At 38.0% G+C, this 24,914-nt stretch overlaps 1 protein-coding gene across 1 annotated transcript in view; it reads right to left on the reverse strand.

Moving 5' to 3' along the window:
• Positions 1-24,914, reverse strand: part of spon1b (spondin 1b) — an 86,337-nt gene that overhangs the window by 49,518 nt on the left and 11,905 nt on the right. The window contains exons 3-6 of the mRNA XM_065291689.2: positions 23,316-23,449; positions 13,705-13,778; positions 13,309-13,425; positions 12,721-12,869 (exon numbers count right to left, since the gene is read on the reverse strand). Of these exons, the coding sequence (XP_065147761.1) occupies positions 12,721-12,869; positions 13,309-13,425; positions 13,705-13,778; positions 23,316-23,449 (474 nt within the window). The remainder of the gene's footprint in view (positions 1-12,720; positions 12,870-13,308; positions 13,426-13,704; positions 13,779-23,315; positions 23,450-24,914) is intronic.

Genomic DNA, 24,914 nt, shown 5'->3' on the forward strand with positions numbered 1-24,914 from the left:
AAATCCCTGCAAAAGCTTTGTCCTTTAAGGATTTGGGATGTCAAACACAATATTTTTTTGGGGGGGGTTCAAAGAAATAATTTGGATAAATTACAAATAAATATGATTTACTATCAATGAGGCGTTAACATCAACACTGTGGCTGTTTCTCAATATGCGTTCTTCAGCAATCTCACGTCCTCGGGTTCTCGCTCTACGTCATCATTAACCGTCGAAGTCCAACTCCAATTCTCAAGAACGCAAGTACAGAGGACGCATGAAAATACCCAGATGTGTTCTTGATATCGAGGATGCATCGAGTGCAGACCTGCGCGCTGAAATCGCGTTATGCCCCCGAAGTCATTGCGGCAAAACAATGGCAGATGTCAGGTGACCAACAGGAAGATCGCACACATTTCAATTCTCACAAGTGCGTTCTGTGTTTTCGCGACCTTCTGAGTTCGTTCTTCCGAGGTCGCCTGGCAAGACTGATCTCCACGAGAACGCAAGTCCGTTCTTGCATTCTTGGAATTGAGAAACAGACCGTATTTTCTACAACCTTATGGGTTATTAGAGGCGGCACATCCACCATTCTCATGATTTGCTTGTAAATAGCACCCAGTGTGAAAAGTTGTGCAATACATACTAGTGATGCACCGATGTATCGGCCACTGATTTTTATCGGCCGATTTTTGACGAATTTGAAACTATCAGCATATTGGCAATAGCACGAGAAAGGCCGATACCGATTGTTTATTAATTAACTGCATAAAGAAATCCATTATATGTAAAAAATGAGTTAATGTTGTTAATAGAATAAATGCTGAATAGCAAAAACCACCTTTGAAGGCTGTCATGCTGTTTTATTATATTTGTTTTAGCTTAATTTGTGCCTCTCTTATTATGTTGGTCAGATGAATGTTAATTAGATCCAATCCATGTTCAGTAAAAATAATTTGATGCAGAAATAAACTAGCTAATAGACCAACTGTATAGTATTGTATACAAGTGGTTAATATCGGCATCGGTATCGGCCAGAAGTTGTCTGTTTAAATCGGTATCGGCAAAAAAAAAATTAAATAAAATCGTATCGGTGCATCCCTAATACATACGCCAAATTCTAATTTTGCGTGAATATGATACACCAGTCCTTCTTGTCACTTAAAGAGCACCTATTTCATTGCTAAAAAACAACGTTATTCTGTGTATTTGGTATAATATAATGTGTTCGCGTGGTTTATGGTTCAAAAACACATTATTTTCCACATACCGTACATTTTTGTAGCTCCAGATTTCACTTTCTTCCTCAAACGGCATATGGTTAACATCTACTAATACACAGCTACACACCAAAGGAAATGTACAATCGTGAATCTGACAATAGGTGCTCTTTAATATGCCAAATTTTTATGCCGTTTTACGTACTGTTTTTTTTTCTTTTTTTTCTGCTTTTATTTACCATTGTCGCTTGGGTTTGAATAACTTTTTGTCACATAAAATGGAAACCCAACTCCATGCAACCATGGTAAAGCAATTCTAACCCCAAACCCAAGCGACAATGATAAAAAAAAAGAAACCAATACATAAAACGACAAGAAAAGATGCACAGAATTAGCTGAACGGGAAGAACTGGCATATCACACTGATGCAAAATTGGTATTGGTATTGGCATATGTATTACACGTTTTTTTCACACTGCGTGCCGTTTATACGTACTTCATGAAAATGGGTTGTATCATATCATCCGAACCAAAGATTCAGCACAACTTTTCCATTCAGCTAGGTTCCTCGACCATCACGCCTTCCAAGACGGCCAAAAACCTGGGAGTGGTCATTGATGATCGGCTTAGCTTCACGGAGCATGTTGCCAGCACCGCTCGCTCTTGTAGATTCATCCTCTACAATATTAGGAAAATTAGACCTTTCCTAGATGAGCATGCTACGCAGGTCCTGGTCCAAGCTCTTGTCCTGTCCAGGCTGGACTACTGCAATGCGCTACTGGCAGGACTTCCAGCCTGCACGACCAAACCCTTACAGATGATTCAGAATGCAGCGGCAAGAGTGGTCTTCAATGAGCCAAAGAGGGCGCACGTCACTCCTCTTTTTGTCAAGTTACACTGGCTTCCTATAGCAGCCCGCATCAAATTTAAGGCTCTGCTCCTGGCCTTTAAAACCACCACTGGGTCAGCACCCCCTTACCTTCGCTTGCTTATAGAGCCTTATGTACCCTCTCGATCACTGCGCTCTGCCACCGAGCGACGACTTGTGGTACCATCTCAAAAAGGGAAGAAAACACTAACGCGTACCTTCTCAGGAACTGTCCCACAACTGTGGAATGATCTGCCGGTCGTGACACGATCAGCTGACACTGTAGCTGTCTTTAAGACTCGGCTAAAAACCCATCTCTTCCACCATTACCTAACTTCCTAATTACAGATTTACTATCTTTATTTAGTTACCCTTCTCTTTATCTCTTTCTCTATCTACCTTCCTCTTTATCTAAAAAAAAAAAAAAAAAAAAAAAAAACCACTAACATACCCTTGGCTATGTATATTGTGTTGGACTTGATGAGACTATTTCCAGTGCACTTATGTATTGCTGTTCTTATGTTGCCATAATTGCTTCTATTGTCTACCTCACTTGTAAGTCGCTTTGGACAAAAGCGTCTGCTAAATGACTAAATGTAAATGTAAATGTAAATATGCGGTCAGGTTGTCATTTTCAGATGTGAAAAAATGGTGTGCACACCACCACAAGAAAAGAAGTATTCACACTTAGTGCGCACGACCGCCCACTCCGCCATGACTTAATTTTCACCCCGCTCACCAATTGCCGATGCGTCAAGTATAAACCAAGCTTCAGAATGATACCATGGGTCTTTTGAAAGACAGGTAGTGAAAAACTAAATTTGTGGCAGTCAATTTTGATTTTGTGGTGGGCCAGCACAAAAACATTGTTCGCACTGTACAGGCCCAAAACCTGTTCGCACTGTACAGAGACTTATTTATGCATGTGTTCAGATTCCCATCATCAGCTACAAACACAATTCTTAATCCCTGTCTGGATGCAAAAACAGCACGACAGTTGAAAACTAAATCGGATACTGCTCCTCAGTCAGACTATTACGCCGAAATAAGGTCTTCTCGGGTACTAAACGCGCATTAAAGTTGCTTTCATGGGGCTTATATCTGCTCATATAAGCTTCAAAACAATTCCACTGTCAGCAACGTCTTGCTCATGTTCTTTACAGCAGTAATGCCTGCTGGAACCACCAGCAGAAGCATTAGCTTTGTTTTTGTGAATCTGGATCTCTCCGTGCAGCATTTAAAGCAAAGCAGACAGGCAACTCGAAACCTGCCAGTTGGCTGAAATGAGACAATTGCCCCCGCTGAAACGTGTTTTCAAACAGTGCGGCTGTCCGCAGGGCCAGGTCGAGCTTTAACGGACAATGGACCCAGCGAGCTGAAGGTTTGGAAAAATTGGGTGGCAACCATCCAAAGCCCCAAAAGCTCAGCTCATGGGTATTAGGCACTAGAAAATATTTTTGTTGTCACACTAGCTTCGGGACAGACACAGCCACAAAGACAGCCGACCTGCCTTTGTATACTCCCTCTGGGGCTTTTTTATGCTAAACTGGTCTTTTGCTGGATTGGTCAGGCCACATTCACGGCAGAATGTGTTCCTAAATGGGTAGAAATGTGGCTTTAATCACAAAGATATGCAAAAATGAATATGTCTACTCCAAATATAGTTTCCATGGGGATTAACTTCATCTTTAATTGCTAGTTTAAGTAACACGGCACCAGAAATTTGTTGTTTAGTTGATGACCTGCAATGCTAATGAGGAACTGAGTGTTTTTGTGCTTATCTCAACTTAACAAAATGTGCATACTTTAAAATCCAAGACTGCTTTCATAAACACTTTCAAAAAAGCAAATCAGCTGCATCTTTGAGAAACTTAATAAGCTAATAGGAGAAAATGCATTATTTTCTTACAAATTAAAATCAAAAGAATAAATAAGTTCATGTTTTAGTGTGTAATTTGCATGATATTAAAATACTTCCTCGTTTCACAGATTAATATTCAGAGACTATCATAAGTAAGCCGTAAATTTATCAGTTAACAAGAACCAACAATGAGCAATAAAGTGTTTAGCATTTATTAATATTTGTTAATGTTATAGTATTCTTAAATTCGGTTTCATACTCTTTTTGTAGAGCTAAAGACAATTTTACATTTGGAAAACAGTGTTGGACAGCAATACTGTATTATCAAAAGGCATATAAAGTTAAAACCCATGCTGGAAGCTTTTGCAGACAATAAACATAATGAAAAACAACCAGAGGCTTAAAATTCAAGTCAGCAAAACTCAACACATGCGTATCTGTGCTGTGATGTTTAATACGACACTGTATTTGATATTCCTAAGAGGCACAAACTAACATCCACCTATACAGCACAATCAAAATTCTTGTGGCGTATTTAGCATGCAAATATTGAACTGGCATACTGAAAGAGATTTCACAGTTATGTTCATCAACGCATTAAGCATCCAGTCTCCTTCATGAAAAGTTTCATTCCAAAGCACATTTCAATTTGCCCCATACTGTGCTTTTGATAAATATTTCGCATTGGGTAAATATATCACTGCCGGCAGAAGATAATAACATTCGTAATGACACAGATGGGACAACCATTGATGAGAAACTGACTTTGCATTTGCCTTTTTTGCCTTTCTGCAGATACACACAAAGTCAACTAAACACCCACAAGTTTAAAGAGGCACTAGATGTGCGCTGTGTCATTTAAATTCTCAATACAATTTATTGTCGATATGTCAAAGACGCCTTCTTTTTATAAAAAGTGAGACTAATTAATGATGCCAACTTTTTCACAAAACTATATTTAAATATATATACAGTATATACAGTATATACAGTTATAGTTATAACTAAAACTTTATACCACTTTATACCAATACTTTATATTGAAAAAGAGGCTGGCTGTTCAAAGAGCTCTGTGTTCAAGCACATTAATATAGAGGCAAAGGGAAGGAAAAGATGTGGTAGAAAAAAGTGTACAAGCAATAGGGCGAGCACGTCAGCATTATATATGCTTAAAGGCAACTTCAATGAGGCTCAGCGGAGCGCGTCGTCGTCGTCTGACGACGCCACTGGTGTTTGAACAGAAACTTTCATGTGTGACAAAGGTACAGATAAACGTGATGTGCAGACATCTATTTGTGGTGGTCAATTTTAATTTTGTGGTAGAGTGAGAAATAAATGAATGTATAGGGGATGAACAACGCTCTCACTTGTATGATGTCATAGGCAGCAGCGCAAATAACGACACGCCTATAATCCCTCCCACTACGAAGTAATACTAAACTCGATGGAAAAGCTAACCACACCAAAGTGAGGTGAGCTGACCCGACCCAAACTAAACTAAACCGTGGGGTATTATGCAATGGAAAAGCGCCAAAAGACTGGACTGCAGCTGGAGTCAGTGTTTCAAGGACCACTACACACAGGTGGTTAAAGGACCATGGTATCCCTGTTCTTAATGGCCAGCAAATGATATGCTAATATAACATTAGCACTTCTGGAAAGCTGTAGATGGATTTTTTTATCAATAAGAGCTATGTATGTTTATATATATATATGTTTATATAAGAGTTTCCTGAATCGCAATGATAGTCTTATAAATAATAATAATTTTTAATTTTAATTGTCGTTTGTTGTTTAGTTTCCCACAAAGAATGCAATGTAATCTGCAATTTTATGTTTCAAACAGAGCAAAATATTTACACATAACAAAGCATGCCAGGTCGCAGTAATCTTGTGCATTCTGTATTGTTCGTGGTGAAGATGAAAGGTGCTGTGCAAATTGCACACGGCACTTCTTTGGTCGCATTTCATTGGATTTAAAAGCATACACATAGCATGTGCAAATGAACAAAACTCTTAGCTGAAACAGTTCAGTCTAATTTCCATTCGAGATATTTTATAGGCTAGCATTAGATAAAACTGACTGACCTTCCTGGGAGAACACACAGACATCAAACAAAGTTTTACGACACCTGTAACCATGACGTGTACCTCATTAACTAACTGAAGCATTTTATAATGCTGCCCTACATTTCAGTCTATCAGTCCAAGTGCAAAAGTGCTTGGAAGTGTAGATCGCAAGCTCAAGGTTAAAATACAGCAGGGGACTCTCGGGGAAACAGAAAATTGCAAATTTTAATCATCATAAAAATGAGATGATTTGAATTCCATGCACTGGCAATAAAAAGACTAGACAAAGATTGCATCTCTATGTACTAGCTAAACAAAAGGAAATCACAGCTTGTACACGACCTTTTGACTTTGCTGTGTCACTTGATTTTATGCATTAACGGCAGAACTATTGGACATGCAGTCGTAAACAAGATAAATATAATTTATCACGGGTGTGATATTTCTGACTTCCTGTAATGCAAATCTGTTTTCATAAGTGATAGCTCATTATGGGATCATTTCCACCTACATTTTAAGGTCAGACTTCATACTTTCAATGTCTTCCATCAGTGCAGGAGGGAATTATAGTCCATACCTAAAAAAGACTGCTACAGAGTCTCTGTGCTGTGGCGTTCATAGGCATTACTATGTGCCTTTCAAGTCTTGCAATTGAGTATTCAGAAAAGATTCAGCGGCAGCAACGTGAGACACATTTTGCAAATATTTATTGCGCAGGTCGTCTCTGGTGTAAATAAGCTGTGATTGCCCAATTTCTGCCAAAAATGATGTTTAAAAATGGTTTGATGTGTAATTTTACGGTTGTGCGATCATAGTTAAGCAATGTTTACAAAATGCTCTTCCTTTAAGTTCACAGCTGAAAAAAATTATACCTCTTGGGAATGCTTAGGCTGCACCTGGGTTTGACACCACACAATGGTCTCGTACACACTACAAACTTTCGGGAGTGACAACCGCATTAAAATGCGGAAGTGAATCCCCTAAATGTTCGTTTCATGTCTGTACGGAACAAGACTCACTCCCGAAAATGCGATGATTGACACAGAGATAACCATAGCAACGTTCTGCCGTCTCGCGTGCTTATCACAGATTTGACCAAAATAATAACAGCATTGTGTTTTGCAATAAACCTCCATCTTGGCGTTGTGTATTTTATGCTTTTGTGAGGCTGCTTCACAGCACGGAGCGCGCGGTCTTGCAGTGTTGCCAGGTCCTCGTCTTTTTTGTACATAAATACCGTTTTGGTGTTTAACCGTTTATAGTTTTTGGCTCATGAAGCAACAAAGTTTTTGATGTTAATAAAGCGTGAAGAGGCCGGTCCCAATATTTTGATCTTTGAGGTAAAGCATTTAGATTTATTTCGGTTTATTATTGGATTCTTCTTGTTCGCTGTTTTTTTTTAGTGCAAGATCTGGCAACACTAGTCAGCAAACGCTTGTGCCTCTGTCATTTTCTGAACCGCGCATACAGAAGACTTTTTCCCCTTCTAAGCATTTATTTTTTTCAGAAGAGAGACCTGTCCTGTTTATGATGCACGTTTAAACACTTGATTAACTACTAGTTGTTCAGTTCGGTTATGTACACACTGTGCAGAGTTTCTGTAAATGCGGTTGTCACTACCTGCATTTTGCGAGAGTTAATTCGGTTGTGGAATTCGGTTGTCAGTACCGCAAATTACTGAACTGTGTGTGTACAGAACAGGATTAAGCATTAAAAGGTGAAGTGACAACCGAATTAATATGCAGTGTGTACGGGACCTAAGTGGTGAAAGCTTTAAAGAGAGCATTTCAAAATACTTAAAATGTCAAATAAAGCAAGTTTTAGCTCAAAATGCCATATAGATAATTTATTATAGCATGTTAACATTGCTACTTTGTAGGTGTGAGCAAAAATGTACAATTTTTGGGTGCCCTTTTAAATGCAAGTGCTGTGGTTGGAGATGCAGATTAAGGGACGGTATTATCCCCTTCTGACATCACAAGAGGAGATACATTTCAATGATCTATTTTTTCACATGCTTGCAGAGAATGGTTTACTAAAACTAAGTTACTGGGTTGATCTTTTACACATTTTCTAGATTGATTGAAGCACTGGGGACTCAATTATAGCACTTAAACATGAAAAAGTCAGATTTTCATGATATGTCCCCTTTAAAACTATAGTAATTTAACAAAAAACAAGCTGTTTCAAGGGGCGTAATAGACAGATGCAATCTTATAGAAGATACAAAGTGCTCACCGTCATAGATAAATGATCATGTCAGGCATAAACAACCAACAGTATCGGAGACCAAGCTTTTGGAAAAAGAGCTGTAAAAGTAAATTTGACAAGATATATAGAACATGAAAGACGCTCGGCAGCTTTGAGAATATAGCTGCTGCTTGTTGACCGTTTTGCCGTCTGTCCACTTTTTTTGGCTTGGTCTTCTTGCATTGTATAACTCAAATTTTATTGATTTTTCGTTGTAACCGGTTTAGACTATTTGGAAATTGTTTTCGTTTGTTGGGTGAATTATGTGGGTGGGACTTTCAACATACTTGTTTTCAATGCCTAAGCCTAACTAAACAAATCCTGACGGTAGGAAATAGCCTAAAGCACAAATCGATAAATAGTTATGTGTGAATTCGTCAACTAGGCCCCAAGACGATCCACAAAAATCAAAGGCTTTTCCTGCAACACACACGATAAAAGGCGTCTAATGATCTGTTACTGTAGCATTAAGTAGTCAACTATTTTTCTTATTTGAAGGCTGCAAGGAGATCTTTAATTTTATTTTGCTCATTTCGACCTAGAACAGAAGCGTCAGGTTTGGGCCAAGAGGATTTTGAATGGTGCCCTTTAAAAAAATTCTTTAAAAATAAAAGGTTTATTGTAAATGAGATTTATTAGCAACATATGGAAACTTGTGTCTCTTTGCATGTTAAACGAAAACGACACCACTAGGCTATACATCCAGCACTAAATTTATCAACCACAAAGACTTTAAAAAGTATATTTTGTCACATCTTATTCCACCTAGAACACCAGGTAGGCCAGGACTTCACTAAAAATAGGTGCATGACAGATGAAATGGGTCTGTTAATAAAACCATTTTTTTTTACGGCAAAGGTGATAGTAAAAAGGAAAGGCGAGGCTGAAAAAAAATGTAGGCTTATTTGCATGCGGTAGAGGAGAAAAGATTCTGATCATCAATCTGACATGCTTCAAGATTCATTGCAGATCCTCCTACAGTGCATTGTGTAAAAGACAAATGGGGAGATGTAAGGTGTGAACCTATCCCAGGTGACCTTTAAATTCTCATGAAGACGGCCCGTCAGATCCGACGCAGTATTAACTCTGAGTTATACGGCACACGCCTTCCTACAAAGCTGCTAAAAGGCTGGCTGGCTTTCTTATACTTCAGACTGTGCGATTGTTAACTTCTTTCAAGAGGTGAAAATTAACATTACATAATGATGTGAAGATTGGCTGATACTGACTAATGCGCTTAATTAAGACACTATACAGACCCCCGTGTTAACTGATCAACCTCATCTCCGACGCTATGAGACGTGTTAAACTTCACAAACATAGAGTGAGTGTTATAAGTGTTTGCAGTAAGCACAATTAATTTATAAACTTTAGTGCACTTTGGCACTTCTCACAAATACGTTGCCCTTCCATTAAAGGGGACACTTCACAAGACTTTTTTAAGATGTCATATAAATCTTTGGGGTCCCCAGACTACATATGTGAAGTTTTAGCTCAAAATATCATATATATAATTCATTATAACATGTTTAAATTGCGACTTTGTAGGTGTGCACAAATGTGCTGTTTTGGGGTGTGTCCTTTAAATGCAAATGAGTTCATGTCTGCACTAAATGGCAGTGCTGTGGTTGGATAGTGCAGATTAAGGGGCGGTATTATCCCCTTCTGACATCACAAGGGGAACCAAATTTCAATGACCTATTTGTCACATGATTGCAAAAAATGGTTTACCAAAACTAAGTTACTGGGTTGATCTTTTTCACATTTCTAAGTTGATACAAGCACTGCGGACTAGAGGTCTTCTCGGGTCCAAAGAAATGTACTCGACCCGAAATGACCCGAATCACTTCATACCCGAACCCGACGTGCATTAATAATTTTTTTTAAAGAAAGACCCGACCCGAGACAAACCCGAGAAAATTAGACCCGAGTCCGACCCGAACTAGTGAAAATTTTTTTTTAACCCGACTGGAACCGAATGTAAACGGCACTGACGTGTGTGCATTCTGCAGACCCACGCGCAGCAGTCAGACAGAAAGAAACTCCGGTGGCCTTGCAACCAATTTGGCGAGCTGCTCCATTCGTTTTACTTTGTTATCTGACGACGACACCAACGTAACCGCTAAAATGTACATTTATAATTGACTGACATGTTTGTCTCAACGAAAATGAACCTTCCGACAACCACACAATGTCGCAAGCGCTCTTGGCAAACAGATGAGAGGTTTGAAAAGGACATTGACGCACACAGGCGAGAGAGTTCGGGTCTTATCGGGTCCGTTAAAAAAAAACACATTCATTTTTAAATTACCCGAGACCCGATGCCGCTATTATTGTACCCGACCCGTGTCTGAGGCACATGTGAAACTTTTAGACCCGAACCCGATCGGGTCTCGGGTCGGACCTCGGGTTTTCGAATCTAAGTGGACCCGTGAAGACCTCTACTGCGGACCCAATTCTAGGAATTAAATGTGGAAAAAGTCAGATTTTCATGATATGTCCCTTTAAAGCATTGAAAAACATGTTTATTATTTTGTTTTTAAAACTACACTGTAAAAAAATTCTGTAGAAATTACAGTATTACTGGCTACAACTACAACTAACTACAACTGCCAGTAACTTACTGTAGATTTTACATTTATGTTATTTACTGGCACCAGTTTGTTCAAAGTTAAATGAACATGAAACATTTTCAGACATTGGGCCCTATTTTAACGATCTGAAACGCAATGCGCAAGTGAGTTTGTGTGCGGATCTTGGGCGCTGTTGCTATTTTCCCGGCGAGAGAAATAACTCTTGCGCCGGGCGCAAATCAATAAGGGGTTGGTCTGAAGTAGGTTCATTATTCATAGGTGTGGTTTGGGCCTAACGTCAAATTAACCAATCAGAACGCTATCCAACATTCCCTTTAAACACAAGGGCGCAAGTTCCATGGCGGGTTGCTATTATTATGACGGATTTACCAGGCGCACGCCAGGAGCGGTTCACAGCCGACGTTCTTGTAAATTCCAAGCTTGCCAGCATAAATCGGGCACGCCGTGTAACAGGAGGTGGATCTGCCTACACATGACCTGACGCCAGCAGAGGACATCGCTGCGTCCACCCTCACCGCTGAAAGGGTTTGGGGGCTTTGAAATCGGACCCAAGAAACGCAACCAAGGTCCAACCCCAAAGTACTCTTACAAATCAAGTTCATATACATTAAGGTTTCTTATGAAAACATTTGAATTATAATTTACATAAAATAAACGTAATACAGCCACACAACAAACGTATGAAAATATTTTAATCGTTATTTGCATGAGAATTTTTTAACGCAGCCACACAATAAATAAAAACTATCACCACAATGCTCACCACTATGATTTCCCTTATCTCGTGTAGTAATATTTTTTAGTGTAACAATTTATGATTTGCAAAAATAACTGTTGCATCTGTGTAGATTAGATAAGCAAAGTGTGTGCGCGTTGTGCACGCTATACATTATGGTCAAGCATGCGCCCTTAAAATAGCATATTGAACCACGCGCAACGCGCCACTGACTTTAAACTTTTTTTTTCTGGTCAGTGGCGCAATTTTTTTTTGAAACTGCAAAATAGCACCAGGGATGGTTTGCGCCAGAACATGCCTCCTTTTTTGATCTGAACCGCCCAGGGAGCGCAAGTTCATTCCCTAGTTTGCCGACGTGCATCTGTGGAGGGAAAAACCCGCTGTGCGCCGGTGCAAAATACGAATGATACATGCGTCACTGACAAAGTCAATTGCGCTGGCTGCAAGATAGGGCCCTTTATCTTCTACAGTAAGTTACAGGCAACCAGCTGCATAATTACAGCAAAATGTTTAAAGTGTATTTGATATGTTAGATGCAAAAGCTGCTGAACACCACCTCCATCAAAAATGAGATAATGATTGTAACCCAATGGTCTCGGCATGTATCATACGTTCATCAAATACCTTTTTATAAAATCCACTAAATCCTGCCCTCAGGCCATTCAAAAATACCGTTTTTAAGCTAAATCGATTAAGAGCCTGATAAAAAAGCAATCATGCCAGACCCACTTAGCGGGTTTTGCATCTGAGCTCTTCAAGTACTTATTTGCATTGTAAATACTTAATTTTTTACTTTATGTTTACTTTATTCTTTATTGTCATTGTAACATGTGAATGTACAAAACTGGAACAAATTTAAAGTATAAAAATTATAAAATAAAATTACTGCTTTAAAGTTTTGTACACTATTCATAAAGTGCTCATTATAAATTATAAACTTAATAAAAAGAAGCACAATTCCATTTTGGCCAGTTTGTTTTGGCCATGGTCTCAAAAAATGTGTCTGAAAACATATCGACAAAGAACAATCTCTGGGAAACTATCTTTTAATCCCATGAAGAGGACAAATCTTGGTCTGGAAATGTAGCAATTACTACAACCTTATCTTTTAAACTGAAGCTAATCTTAGACGAAGGGCCTACCTTTTGACGAATCTCCTCTTCCATTTTGACGGGTGAGCCGTATTCGGCGACCTGTTTGACGCCTTCGCTGGCGAAACCTCCGTACTCCCATAACACGTAGCTTCTTGTGTGAGATGCGCCGATGAGAGCCGACCAATGGTTAGCACGTCCTTCAGGCCAGAAACGACAGCGGTGAACAAATAACCTTTATCTTTGCCGTGCGTAAGACGACTTTTGAACGCAAACAATTTGATCTCAACTGAAATCAAAAGACAATTATTTGTTATCTTTATCACACAAATAGAAAAATAAATCAATCCTTTATGCAATAAGAACACAAATACGTTTCAACTCAATACAATGCTATCTAGCTAATTTGCAATCTGGGGTTATCTAAGTATAATCAAAGTCTAAATCAGTAGAATCAAACTATAAACAACCAAATGGATTATTGCTACCGCACATGTAGGTAATGCACCAGTATTTTTGCACCATATTTTTTTCTCCGAAGCAGTTTGTTCATGTTTCTGTTGTATCAGAGGTTTGAATCAGCATCACCGCTATTATAATGATGTACTTTACTGATGAAAAGTTTTATAAAGGTCTTACTTGGGTAATCCTTGGGATAGGCTTTCTCAGACCAGTTTCCATAGAAAGTGAGTCTATACTTTGCGGTTCCGCAAGCACAGCACTCCTGAACCGGTTTTTCAGTGGATGCAACTGGATCTGCCAAGCAAATAATTCAAAAAAAATTTTTTTCACATAACAATGCAATGCACAGACATATGAGCCTACAACATCTAAGAGATGGCATGCATAATCACAACCATTTACAGCTCAAAATTTGTTCTTCAGAACGAAAACATCAAAAGAAGAAAAAAGGGTATGTGATCCGAGAATGCGGGGGAAATAAAATAACACCAGACAGAGAAAAGTGATTTTGTAGAGGTAAACTGTAATCATATGCACATGGGCGGGCATGAGAGGATCCAGCTTTGAAATTACCTTTCTCACACATTCTCTTGGTAAGTGAGCCCTCATCTTGAAATAAAATGATTCTTCTTTGGACAACACTGGCCCTGTAACGAAGACATGAAAATGCTCATCCAACTTTTGTTAAAAGCATGCTTTTAAGGACATTTATCAGCATAATCATATGCAAAAAACCCATGCGACACTTATAAAAGGCAGTCTGAGAATCAGTTCAATTAATATAAATGTACACATTATTCATTATGTAAACTTTAAACAGTTTGTCCTTAAATATAAAGCCTACAAGAAACATTCACATGTTATTTAAACATCTTTTAGGAAAAAGGCAAATGTATTTGCGAGATTCTTGAAACCACCACAACCCCATTCCCAGATGGAGCACCCAACCAGATCAATTTTGCCCGGATGCAAACCATGTGGAATACCAATGGTACGCCTTGGTTCTCCATCCCACTGTAATCATCTATTGTTTCTGTCAGGGCAATGATATGTATGTCAGAGCTGTCCATAATGCTGAGTCCTCCTGAGACTTGGGTTAGTGCTGTGTGGCAGGCTTACAAGAGAAACTGGTGCTGGTTTTATCAAAATAAAGGAATGTAGGAAAACAGAGGTTGTCAGAAATATGTCTGCAACATTTAAATTCCAAGTATGTTTAGCTTAAATGGATAGTTCGGCCAAAAATGATATTAAACCCATGATTTACTCACCCCCAAGCTGTTTAAGATGCATATGTCCATCGTTTTTAGATGAACACATTTTCAGTTATTTTAGAAAATGTTTTAGATCTTTCAGTTAATCAAATGTGAAGTTACAGGGTCCACGTCCTTCAAGTCCAAAAAATGTGCATCCATCCTTCACAAAATAAATCCAAACGGCTCCACGATGATAAACAAAGGCCTTCTGAGGGCCGTTTTGTTATAGAAATATCCACATTTAAAACTTTATAAACTAAAATAACTAGCTTCCTGTAACGCCGCCATCTTAAACTCAGTGGTGTCAAAAGTATTCATATTCATTACTCAAGTAGAAGTATAGATACTAGGGTTAAAAAAGACTTTTGTAGAAGTTGAAGTATCAACTCAAGCTTTTTACTCAAGTAAAAGTGAAAAAGTACTGGTTTCAAAACTACTTAAAGTATAAAAGTAAAAGTAATGTAAGGAAAAAATTTCATTACGGAAAAAAGCCTAGGCCGCACCACAGGGGCCTTTTGTGCACTACCCTATCTCCTCTAAAACATGTTTCTAAAGGCCATAATAACTATAGTGTTATATTAAAAATGTTAATGTTAAACAATTTGGGATGCACTAGGGCCAGGGGTAGGCAACGTCAGTCCTGGAGTGCCGATGTCCTGCAGATTTTAGCTCCAACCCTTATAAAACCTTGGCTACCTGTAGTTTCAGGTGACTTTATAGACCTTTATTAGTTTGTTCAGGTCTGCTTGATTAGACCTGGAGCTAAACACTGCAGGACATCGGCACTCCATGTTGCCTACCCCTGCACTAAGCTATCTGTTTCAACCACATACGGTACATGCCCATTAAAAATGAACGCATTTCAATACAATGCGAACAAATACATTACAGCAGTGGTTCTCAAACTGGGGGCCGCGAGATGGTGCCAGGGGCCCCAGTTTTATAATATTTTATGAAATACATTACTTTATTATAAATTCTGTGTAATTAAACCTCAAAAAATAAGGCTACTAAACAAAAGCAATACATTGTATAATTTAATATGTTTTGTTTAATTCAAATTGTAAGTTTTAGAATGTTTATGTCATACATTTTCTTTGGGGGGGTCGTGAAGGAATCCACTGTACACAAGGGAGGCGCGAAAAAAAAAGGTTTGATAACCACTGCATTAAAGAACCACATATGTGTACTACTGAGCATTAACATGTGTTCCATAGAGAGGAAGATATGATGACTAGTTGCCTATAAATATTGTAATGGTGCAAAAAGTCAAACTTCAGAGCAGGGCCGCTGCTGGCAAAACTTCTACAGTGGTGCCCTCTTTAGTTAAAAAAACAACAAAATCACACACAACCATGGGCGCGGGAAGTGGGGCACCCCCTGGTGGCAAAGATTTAAAACTGCAATGACCATAAAATGATAGCTTATAAATATCTCTGATTGTTGTTTGTTACTGTTCCAAGACATTTTGTATGTCATGTTTGGGCTGTGTGATGAAGAGAGAATTATTAATTTAGTAATTTTAAAATTATTTAATTTTTTTCAGTGTGTATTAGCCAATCAGATTTGTTTTGACGACGTGATTGCGATTCAGCCGATAAGCTGCGTAGGCTACGTATCAGCATAACACACAAGCACGCACACTCACAGCCACATAGAACGAATTACTAGGCTATCTGTAGCCTATCAGCTTCGCAATGTCTCAGAAGAGAATTTTTTATTTTTTTTCAATCACACAGCCCAAAAGTCCCGAGGACTAGCGTTATTTCTCCAAATAACTCCTTATCCTGCATATCAGAAAAAGGTAATCTTTTCAAAAACTATTTAACGCACATGTAAATGTAACAGAACATTTAAAGTAAACATTTAAAGTAAAAAAGATTGAATTAATTTATTAAAACGACATGAAAGGAACTAAATTGTAAAGCCTCGATGTACAATAAGGAACCTGCGCATTTAAGAGTGGTGGGCATTTCAAAAATTAATGTAAATTATTCCCATGCATCGATTTTAATGTTAAACATCTATAAATCCAAATTAATACATATGGAATATATTCCGACAACTTAGGATATGATGTTTGAATTTTAAAGTCGAAAAATATCTTATTTTTACACCGCTGCGCAGGAGGCATTGCAAACTGAAACAAAACTTAAGAAAAAAATATTACATTTACGTTTAAAAATAGAATTAAATGAAACCCGTGAATTAAAAGGTCCACTAATCGCCTTAACTCGAGTGATGTCAATAAAGTTTTCATGTTAGAAATTATAAATATTAAAAACGTAAAAAAAGCAAAGGAAAACAAAGCCGGCGTAGGCTACTGGCACGAGTGAGAATGTATAACTGGTTCCATACCTCCGACTTTCCTCCAAACTTGCTTAAAGTTAATTCTCCTGTTTTTCTTTTTTTCTTAACATCTTCAAACTCCGTGTTGCACTTAAGCTACATCATATAGAACAGCAGACCCGGTGCGTGATGGGTGCCAGAGGAGACTCCGCACATGACTTGCGTTGCATTTTGTAACTTTTACAAATCATTTTGTAATTTGTGTAACTTTTTGGACACATTTGTTACTTTGGCCTAAATATAGTCTATATATAATATTTCTGATTATATGGCATAGTTTTCTCCCCACCCAATGAGGATAATAAAGTAATGATAAAAAAATATGCTTAATCAACGGTCCGGCCCGTAGCAGAAAATAACGACCCTGGCAGAGAATCTAAACTCTACTATGTTGTAAGGGATAATGTAGGCAGCCGGTAGTTATTGGGAAATAAGCCCCGACAGTGTGATCAGGACCCGACGCGAAGCGGAGGGTCTTGTATCACACTGAAGGGGCTTATTTCCCAATAACTACCGGCTGCCTCTACATTATCCCGCTTATTACACGGCTACTTGCCACATAAGAAAAAAAACTGGACATGAATATGAATTTGAAACATTTTATTGGCATATTTGTTTTAAATTAACATTTTTATCCTTCCGCGAAACTTTGCACAGATGCATAAAATGATCGTAATACCTTATTAAGATCCTCTGCTTCATACTTGTCTCCATTTTTTCTCTTTTAGCCAGTCTTTGAGAAGTTTTAATGCCCATTCTGTATTTTTTTGTGTGTTGGCTTCGTAGCTGTCATGCTCTATTTTGTCAAGTTCAGTCTCAGTAAGCTCTCTGTGTCTTGTCGTGGTTGTCGAGTGTTTGTCACAAGATGGCGCCAAACAGACAGTAATCTTTATTGATCTTTATTGGCGCGGAGCGATTTTGGTAAATGGTAAATGGACTGCATTTATATAGCGCTTTCATAGACCAATGGCCATCCAAAGCGCTTTACAATTTTGCCTCACATTCACCCATTCACTCACACATTCATACACCGACGGCGGTGTCAGCCATGCAAGGCGCCATCCAGCTCGTCGGGAGCAGCTGGGGTTAGGTGTCTTGCTCAAGGACACCTCGACACTTGGTCAGGTGGAGCCGGGGATTGAACCACCAACCTTCCGATTTGTAGACAACCTACATGAACCACTCAACCTCTGCCGCCGATTTTACTCGTGCAAGTAGTCCGGCTATGCGTTATTATTTTGGAGCGGTTATTATTTGAAAAGAACGAACCTGCAAATGTCTCAACTGACCAATCAGAATCAAGCATTCCAGAGAGCCGTGTAATAAGTTGCAATAGGCTATATAGTTTGTATGCACCGTCAGCTCAGCTGTACATTATGGATGGGAGGTGCGAGTGAGTTTTTAAAAGAAAAGTGGTCTGCAGAATAAAAAGCTTGTGAACAACTTTAGAATTCTATAACTCTATACACCCCCCCCCCCCCCCACCGCAGCATCCGCACCCCAGCACCCCCTACCGAAAATATCTTCCCGCGCCTCTGCACACAACTATAGTATGTGTGAGAATAGAAATATGCTATTATTGTTTTCATTTAAAATTTTATTTTGACAGCAACACAAACTACAATTATACAAATATGCAATTATATATTATAGCCTATATTCCGGTATCTGTACTTGTGTAGCTAATGGACTTTGGTATACTTTACTTTAGTCAGTATAAATCCAAGCAATTAAGGAGAATTACTAAATGTCTTTCTTGTAAGTAAATTCAAAAAGTCAGGTTTAAGGAAACAGCTGATGTCTATTAACAAAAGCAAAAGTTGGTATGTATGGTTATGTGTTTGATTGATTTAGCACTCAAGCATTCAGCTAAGTAGGTTTTTTTAATGCAAATAAAATTTAGGGTAGTTATAAGCATATACAAAACAACAGATGTCTTTAGCATAGATATCTTTGCCATGCTTCAAAACGCAACGCAGCACAATGTCATTTAAGTTGAACAACTGAAGTTATATGATATAAATTGGTATTGTTACACTATTTAAATCACACAGAGGAGTTCGTGTCAGCAGCCAGCTATACATTTACACAGGCTTGTGAATGTCAACTGACCTGAAAGTGATGCACGAGTTTTATTTCGTATTTTTCCATTTGAAGACAGAATGCCGCGTTCTGTTACTGTACAAACGGATGGTGGATGATATCAAAGCATCGCGAGAGCAAACTGCTCCGCATGCTTTCTAATCGCTCTCGCGGTTCTTTTATGTTTCTCTGTGCAGCAGCATCGAACAAACTTTTGATCATCTGCAGTCAGCTGGGGGGCGGGGATTGCGTACAAACCAATAGGGTGTCGGAATGGTGTATGTTTATACTTCTCATCCAACCACAATCGCATTTATCTGGATGATGCAATTTATCAAGATAGGTTTTTTTAACGATGACAAGCCGGAATGAAAAAAAAAAAAAGGCCGAAATAATAGAAGTAACGAGGCGATTTTTAAAATGTAAGGAGTAGAAAGTACAGATAATTGCGTGAAAATGTAAGGAGTAGAAGTAAAAAGTCTTCTGAAAAATAATTACTCCAGTAAAGTATAGATACCCAAAATATCTACTTAAGTAAGGTAACGAAGTATTTGTACTTCGTTACTTGACACCTCTGCTTAAACTCCTCTGCATTCAGGAGAGAGTAGCGTAGTGTATGCACTTTTCTTAGTGACGTATGATAAATTCGGAGGGCGGGGGCACAGAGCAGCAGCAGAGAACCCTCCATAAACTGCATAACCTCTCCTCTTGAATGCAGATGCGACTAAGATGGTGGTGTTACCGGAAGTGAGTTATTTTCGTTTATAAAGTTTTAAATTTGGATATTTCTACAATAAAGCGGTGCGGATTACCTTCAGAAGGCCTTTGTTTATCATCGTGGAGCCGTTCGGATTTATTTTATGAAGGATGGATGCACATTTTTTGGACTTGAAGGACGTGGACCCCGTAACTTTACATTTGATTAACTGAACTATCTAAAACATTTTCTAAAATAACTCTTCGTCTGAAAATGATGGACATATGTATATCGGACAGCTTGGGGGTGAGTAAATTGTGGGTTTAACATAATTTTTGGCCGAACTATCTCTTTAAACATGGTTGATTTGTGATTCGCCCCGGCTTTTTGAAGCACATAGAGTTGTGTCCTGTTTGACAAAGAGATGAGGTTTTGATGTTGGCCTTCAAAGCCCCTAACAAAGTCTTACTTAAAGAGTGGACAACAAATGGTGATGTTTCAAGAGTTTTCAACGTTCACTTGGTCACTATGAAATAAATAATGTTAACCGAAGACTTTAACAGTGTTTGGAATAACGCCGTTTAAAAGAACGGCGTTACGTAACGACGTTCATTTTTCAGTAACGGGCTAATCTAATTAATTACTTTTCCCGCCGTTACAACGCCGTTAACGTTACCGGACGTTAAATGCGGTGCGTTACTATGCACTGACTTAACCTGTGTGATCCAAACGCAACCCTGGCTCACACAGCTAGTGAGGAGGTAGGTTAATAACGAGATAAGCGATTATGATTGGCTAAGGCAGAGTAATGTGTTTCATGGTAGCCAATCAGAGCCAGTGTTGTTATACACAGGCCAGCGCACGCGCCTGCGGCGACACACACACACAGGACGAATTCCAATCGAAAGTGATGATCACTATGCCCTATTCCCTTCGAAGATCAAATCTCTTGATGTATAAACTCTAGATAAAGTTGCGCAATGTTGTCTGATAGTGTGGCTAATTAAAATACACTTGGTGATAAAATACAGCGTCTTTTTCTGTTTATTTGGATTTTACATCCCCTTCGCGAAGTGCCCTTCAAGGGCGCACAAACGGCATTTGGAATTTACCCACACACACCGAACAGCTAAACAGAGATTCGCGGCAGCAGAAGAGATGGCGAGTCAAGAGGAGCAATCCGATGAAAAGTTGGCATTTTCAAGGTGGAGATATAAGCACTACTTCAAATTCATTGTGGTCAAAGCAAGAAGGTGCATGTAATGTGTACATTATGTCCGGGAGAGAAGACTTTGTCGACATCCGTTGTAAGCAACTCTAATTTAATGAATCATATTGTTAAACTGTTTACTTTTTTAATGAAGAAAACGAAATACAGCAGCCTATGTCTTCCAGACTATTTATCTTAGTTTGATTTATTTAATTTGCTACAGTTATTGCAAACACACTTTATATTATTTAACTGTTTACTTTTGAAGAAAATACCTGAAGTACAGAATGTCTACCAGACCAGTTGTCTGACATTGGGAGTTTGATTTATTTAATTAAGAATACGACTACAGAGCAAACACACTTTTTGTTGTTTAAAAGTTAACTTTTTGTGAACAAAACACTTGGAAGTACAGGTTGTTTACTTGACCAGTTGTCTCAGGTTGAGAGAGTTTTATTTAATTTAGTTTGCTGAAGTTAAATGCACTTTATATGGTGTAACTGTTTACTTTTCTTACAAAGATAATACTTGAAGTGTAGGATAAAACTCTTGCTGTCTGTTGACGTGCAATAAATATGGAAAGTTATGCATGAACACCTGTCTGTTCTACTCATTTCAACTGACATGTGAAAACTGCTAAAAAAATACAAATGCTTTGACATATAGCAACTTTTTTTTAACCGTAACACAAATAGTTACTTTCCCTGGTAACGAGTTACTTTTATTATAGAGTAATTCAGTTACTAACTCAGTTACTTTTTGGAACAAGTAGTGAGTAACTATAACTAATTACTTTTTTTAAGTAACGTTCCCAACACTGGACTTTAACGCCTTTTTTCCCAATGCAGGCCTGAACATCTTATCTCCTTTCCACAGCTGGATGCCACCAAAGAATCAAAAGCAACAAAATCCAGTTCAAAATGAAGTTTCTTCCAATCCCAGGTCTTCTTGACTTTCTCTAGAAACACACTGGAGGGATTCCAGAAGTAATTGCACTTTTATTTGATTTTCATTAGACCCCATTGCCAGTTTTGTTTTGGAGCCTGGGGGTTGGCAATAGGCCCAGTGCTACGAGGTGCAAAGTCTCCACGGTTTTGACACACTAACGCTGAGTAACAGCGTGTACTGCACTATTGGCACAGCAGATGTTTCTCAGCACATTTTTTTTGGGAGAAAATATTGAAAAAACAGGAATAAATTGAAGGTTATGGTTATATTTGCTTGAGTTCCCTGCAGATATGAATAGGACAGAAAAGATCAAGAAGTATGACACAGTATATCAACATCTCACTTAAATTTAACCATATTTAACCTTATTAGGGTTATTTTACCAGGAAGGTCCCATTGAAATTCAAAACAATCTAACTATAGCAGCAGATGCACCAAATAAAATACTGACTACACTGTTTGAACTCTCTATTGTCACTTTTCAAGTAAAGAAATCAAACCAAAAACAAAATCGGAGTTGTGCGCAGCGTGAACAAAGCCAGAATGATATAATGAGATCTTCAGAACGTAACATGCTTTAAGGGAAGGCAAATGAAATAGAAAAATCTGTGTATACAGGTATGTACAGTATTACATTGTACTGTGCTGGAAGGCCCGAGAGAGACTTCAGATGTCTTCAGTGCATCAAAGGCACCTAAAGTTGTTTATGACCTCAAAAAGAGTGGGAGAAAAGACATAAAGATACGAAGCATACAAAAGCATGAGGGGGTGGTGTGGGAACATTGATACTGCAACACTGACGAATAATGCATATTTTTGTATTCAGACGAATACCACTATTGTGTTCCTCTGTGGAGAAGTGAAAGACCCACAAGTGGGTGGAATAAATAAAACCTTTAAAAAATAATTCACCCGAACATGACCTCAACATCATCGTTTACTAACCCTAATGTTGTTCTAAACCCACATGACCTTCTTTCTTCGCTGGAGCAACAAGGTGAATATTACAGTAGGTTTGTTACAGAAAGTTATTATATGGCTTTTATTAAAACTTTTATGGTGCTTTTTAAAAATATATAAGACTTTAGTGGCCAAAAGGTTCTTTTAGAAATCTATCTTTTGTGTTCTGCTAAAAAATAGAAAGGCATGGGTTTGGAACAACATGTGGGTGAGTAATGATGCTAGATTAATTTTATTTTTTACCTTTTAAACTTTTTGGTTTTAATAATCCTGTTTTTCAGCCTCCAAAAGATGACACAAAATATCAAGGGTAATACCAGATATTATGCAGCTCATTGAAACTAAGTCATACAGTAGTTTTGTGCATGATCTTTTTATTCTGTTGGTGGTCTTATATTTCAGCTAACTGAGCGTAAATTGTTAGTGAAACAGCCATTGTTTCTCTTTACAATACTTTGACAGTAGGTGACTGATAAAACAAGGCTTAAATGAGACAAGTGTAGATACAGACTAAACCTTTTTTTCCCCTCTATTCACTCATTCTTTTCCATTTATTTAACAATCTATCAATTCAGCATCATGGATTCTCATCCATCAGCACAAACCGCCTGATTCTTATCTGTGAGAAACTATTGTTATTAAAGACAAAGAAAAAAAGTAAAAAAGTTATACAGCAATAACTCACTTGAGGGTGACACAGCCGCTACCCGGAGGTGGCGCCGTCCAGAACACTTGTATCCTTGTGCGTCTCCTGGGAATGCTCTCAGTGACGGCCGGAGGGCAGTTGGTCATGAACTGCGTATCGGTTTCATCTATGATCTGTGGAACGTAATTGGCGATTAGATATGGTATAAACTTAACCCCTTAACTGGCACAAATCCCTTTTGAGTGGGGGGTTAAACTGTGATGTACACTTTCAAATGAATATAACTAATGGTCTAAAACAGTGGTTCTCAAACATTTTCAGCGTGCGGCCCCCGTTATGTACGGTGCATTCCTTCGCGGCCCCCCAAAGAAAATTTAAGACAAATTTGTATTATACTAAGTGCTGTTGGTTAGTAGCCTTATTTTTTTAGGTTTAATTAATTCATTATAAATTTATGTATTTTATAAAATGTCATAAAGCTGGGGGCCCCCTGGCACCATCTGGCGGCCCCCAGTTTGAGAACCACTGGTCTAGAAGCCTTATCTTGGTCAATTTAAGGTTTTTCACAGAAAATATTAAATAAAAAAATTGTTATAGCAGTTTAAATATATTTTAATTAATAAACACAATGCAATGTGCAATGACAAAGTAATTTATAATAAAATTAAGTTATAAAAGCCATAAATCTCAAGTGGTTGTAATCCAAATTTCAAGTTAAAATCACAAAAAATGTGGTTTGTGGCACAATTTTAGTGGTTTTACAAACAACGGCCACTAGGTGTCAACAATATGCTGCATACTCTTGTCACAAATTAATAAATTACTGTCAAGGTTTAAAAATATGAAAATTACATTCTTAGAGGTTTCCAATGTATACATAGCTTGTCAACATTTTTTTGTAGATTTATACTAGGATATAGTATTATGAATATAAAATAATTTATATGCATTCCTATGAGGGTAGGTCATGTTACAAAAAACTGTCACTATATTATTTCTATCATCAAATGACTTGAAATATGAAAAATACATTCTGAGAGCTTTCCACTGATATATAGTTTGATTATTTTTAAGTTAAGAGTAGGGTTTTAGTTTTATAAATATGTAAAAACAAATTTGGCATATGACAATAACATTATAGAAACTGACTCTCACTATGTCATAATTCTCCCAAAATGGTGAGGAAATCATGAAATATGAAACTACACTCTTTGAGCTTTCCAACGATATAGTTTGTAAAGATTGTTTAGGTTTAGAATATGGTATTAGTGCTATACATATGTAAAAACAAATTGGGTCCACCTGTGCCGTGTGACATTTTAGAAACGGACTCTCGCTACATCATTATTTTCCCAAAATGGTGATGAAATATGAAAACTACACCCTATCTACACCTTTCCAATGATATATAGTTTGTCATGATTGTTTAGGTTTAGAATAGGGTATTAGTGTTATAAATATATAATAACAACTTGGGCCCACCTTTGGATCCATGGCATACTAGAAAATGTCTCTCACTATGTCATTCCTTTACCAACATGGTGATAATAAAGAAAACTACACTCTTAGAGCTTTCAAAAAATATATAGTTTGCCATGATTGGATAAGAATTCACATGCAAAACACTGAAGTAAACCA

The sequence above is a fragment of the Paramisgurnus dabryanus genome, chromosome 23, assembly GCF_030506205.2.
Source record: "Paramisgurnus dabryanus chromosome 23, PD_genome_1.1, whole genome shotgun sequence".
NCBI classification, from domain to species: Eukaryota; Metazoa; Chordata; class Actinopteri; order Cypriniformes; family Cobitidae; genus Paramisgurnus; species Paramisgurnus dabryanus.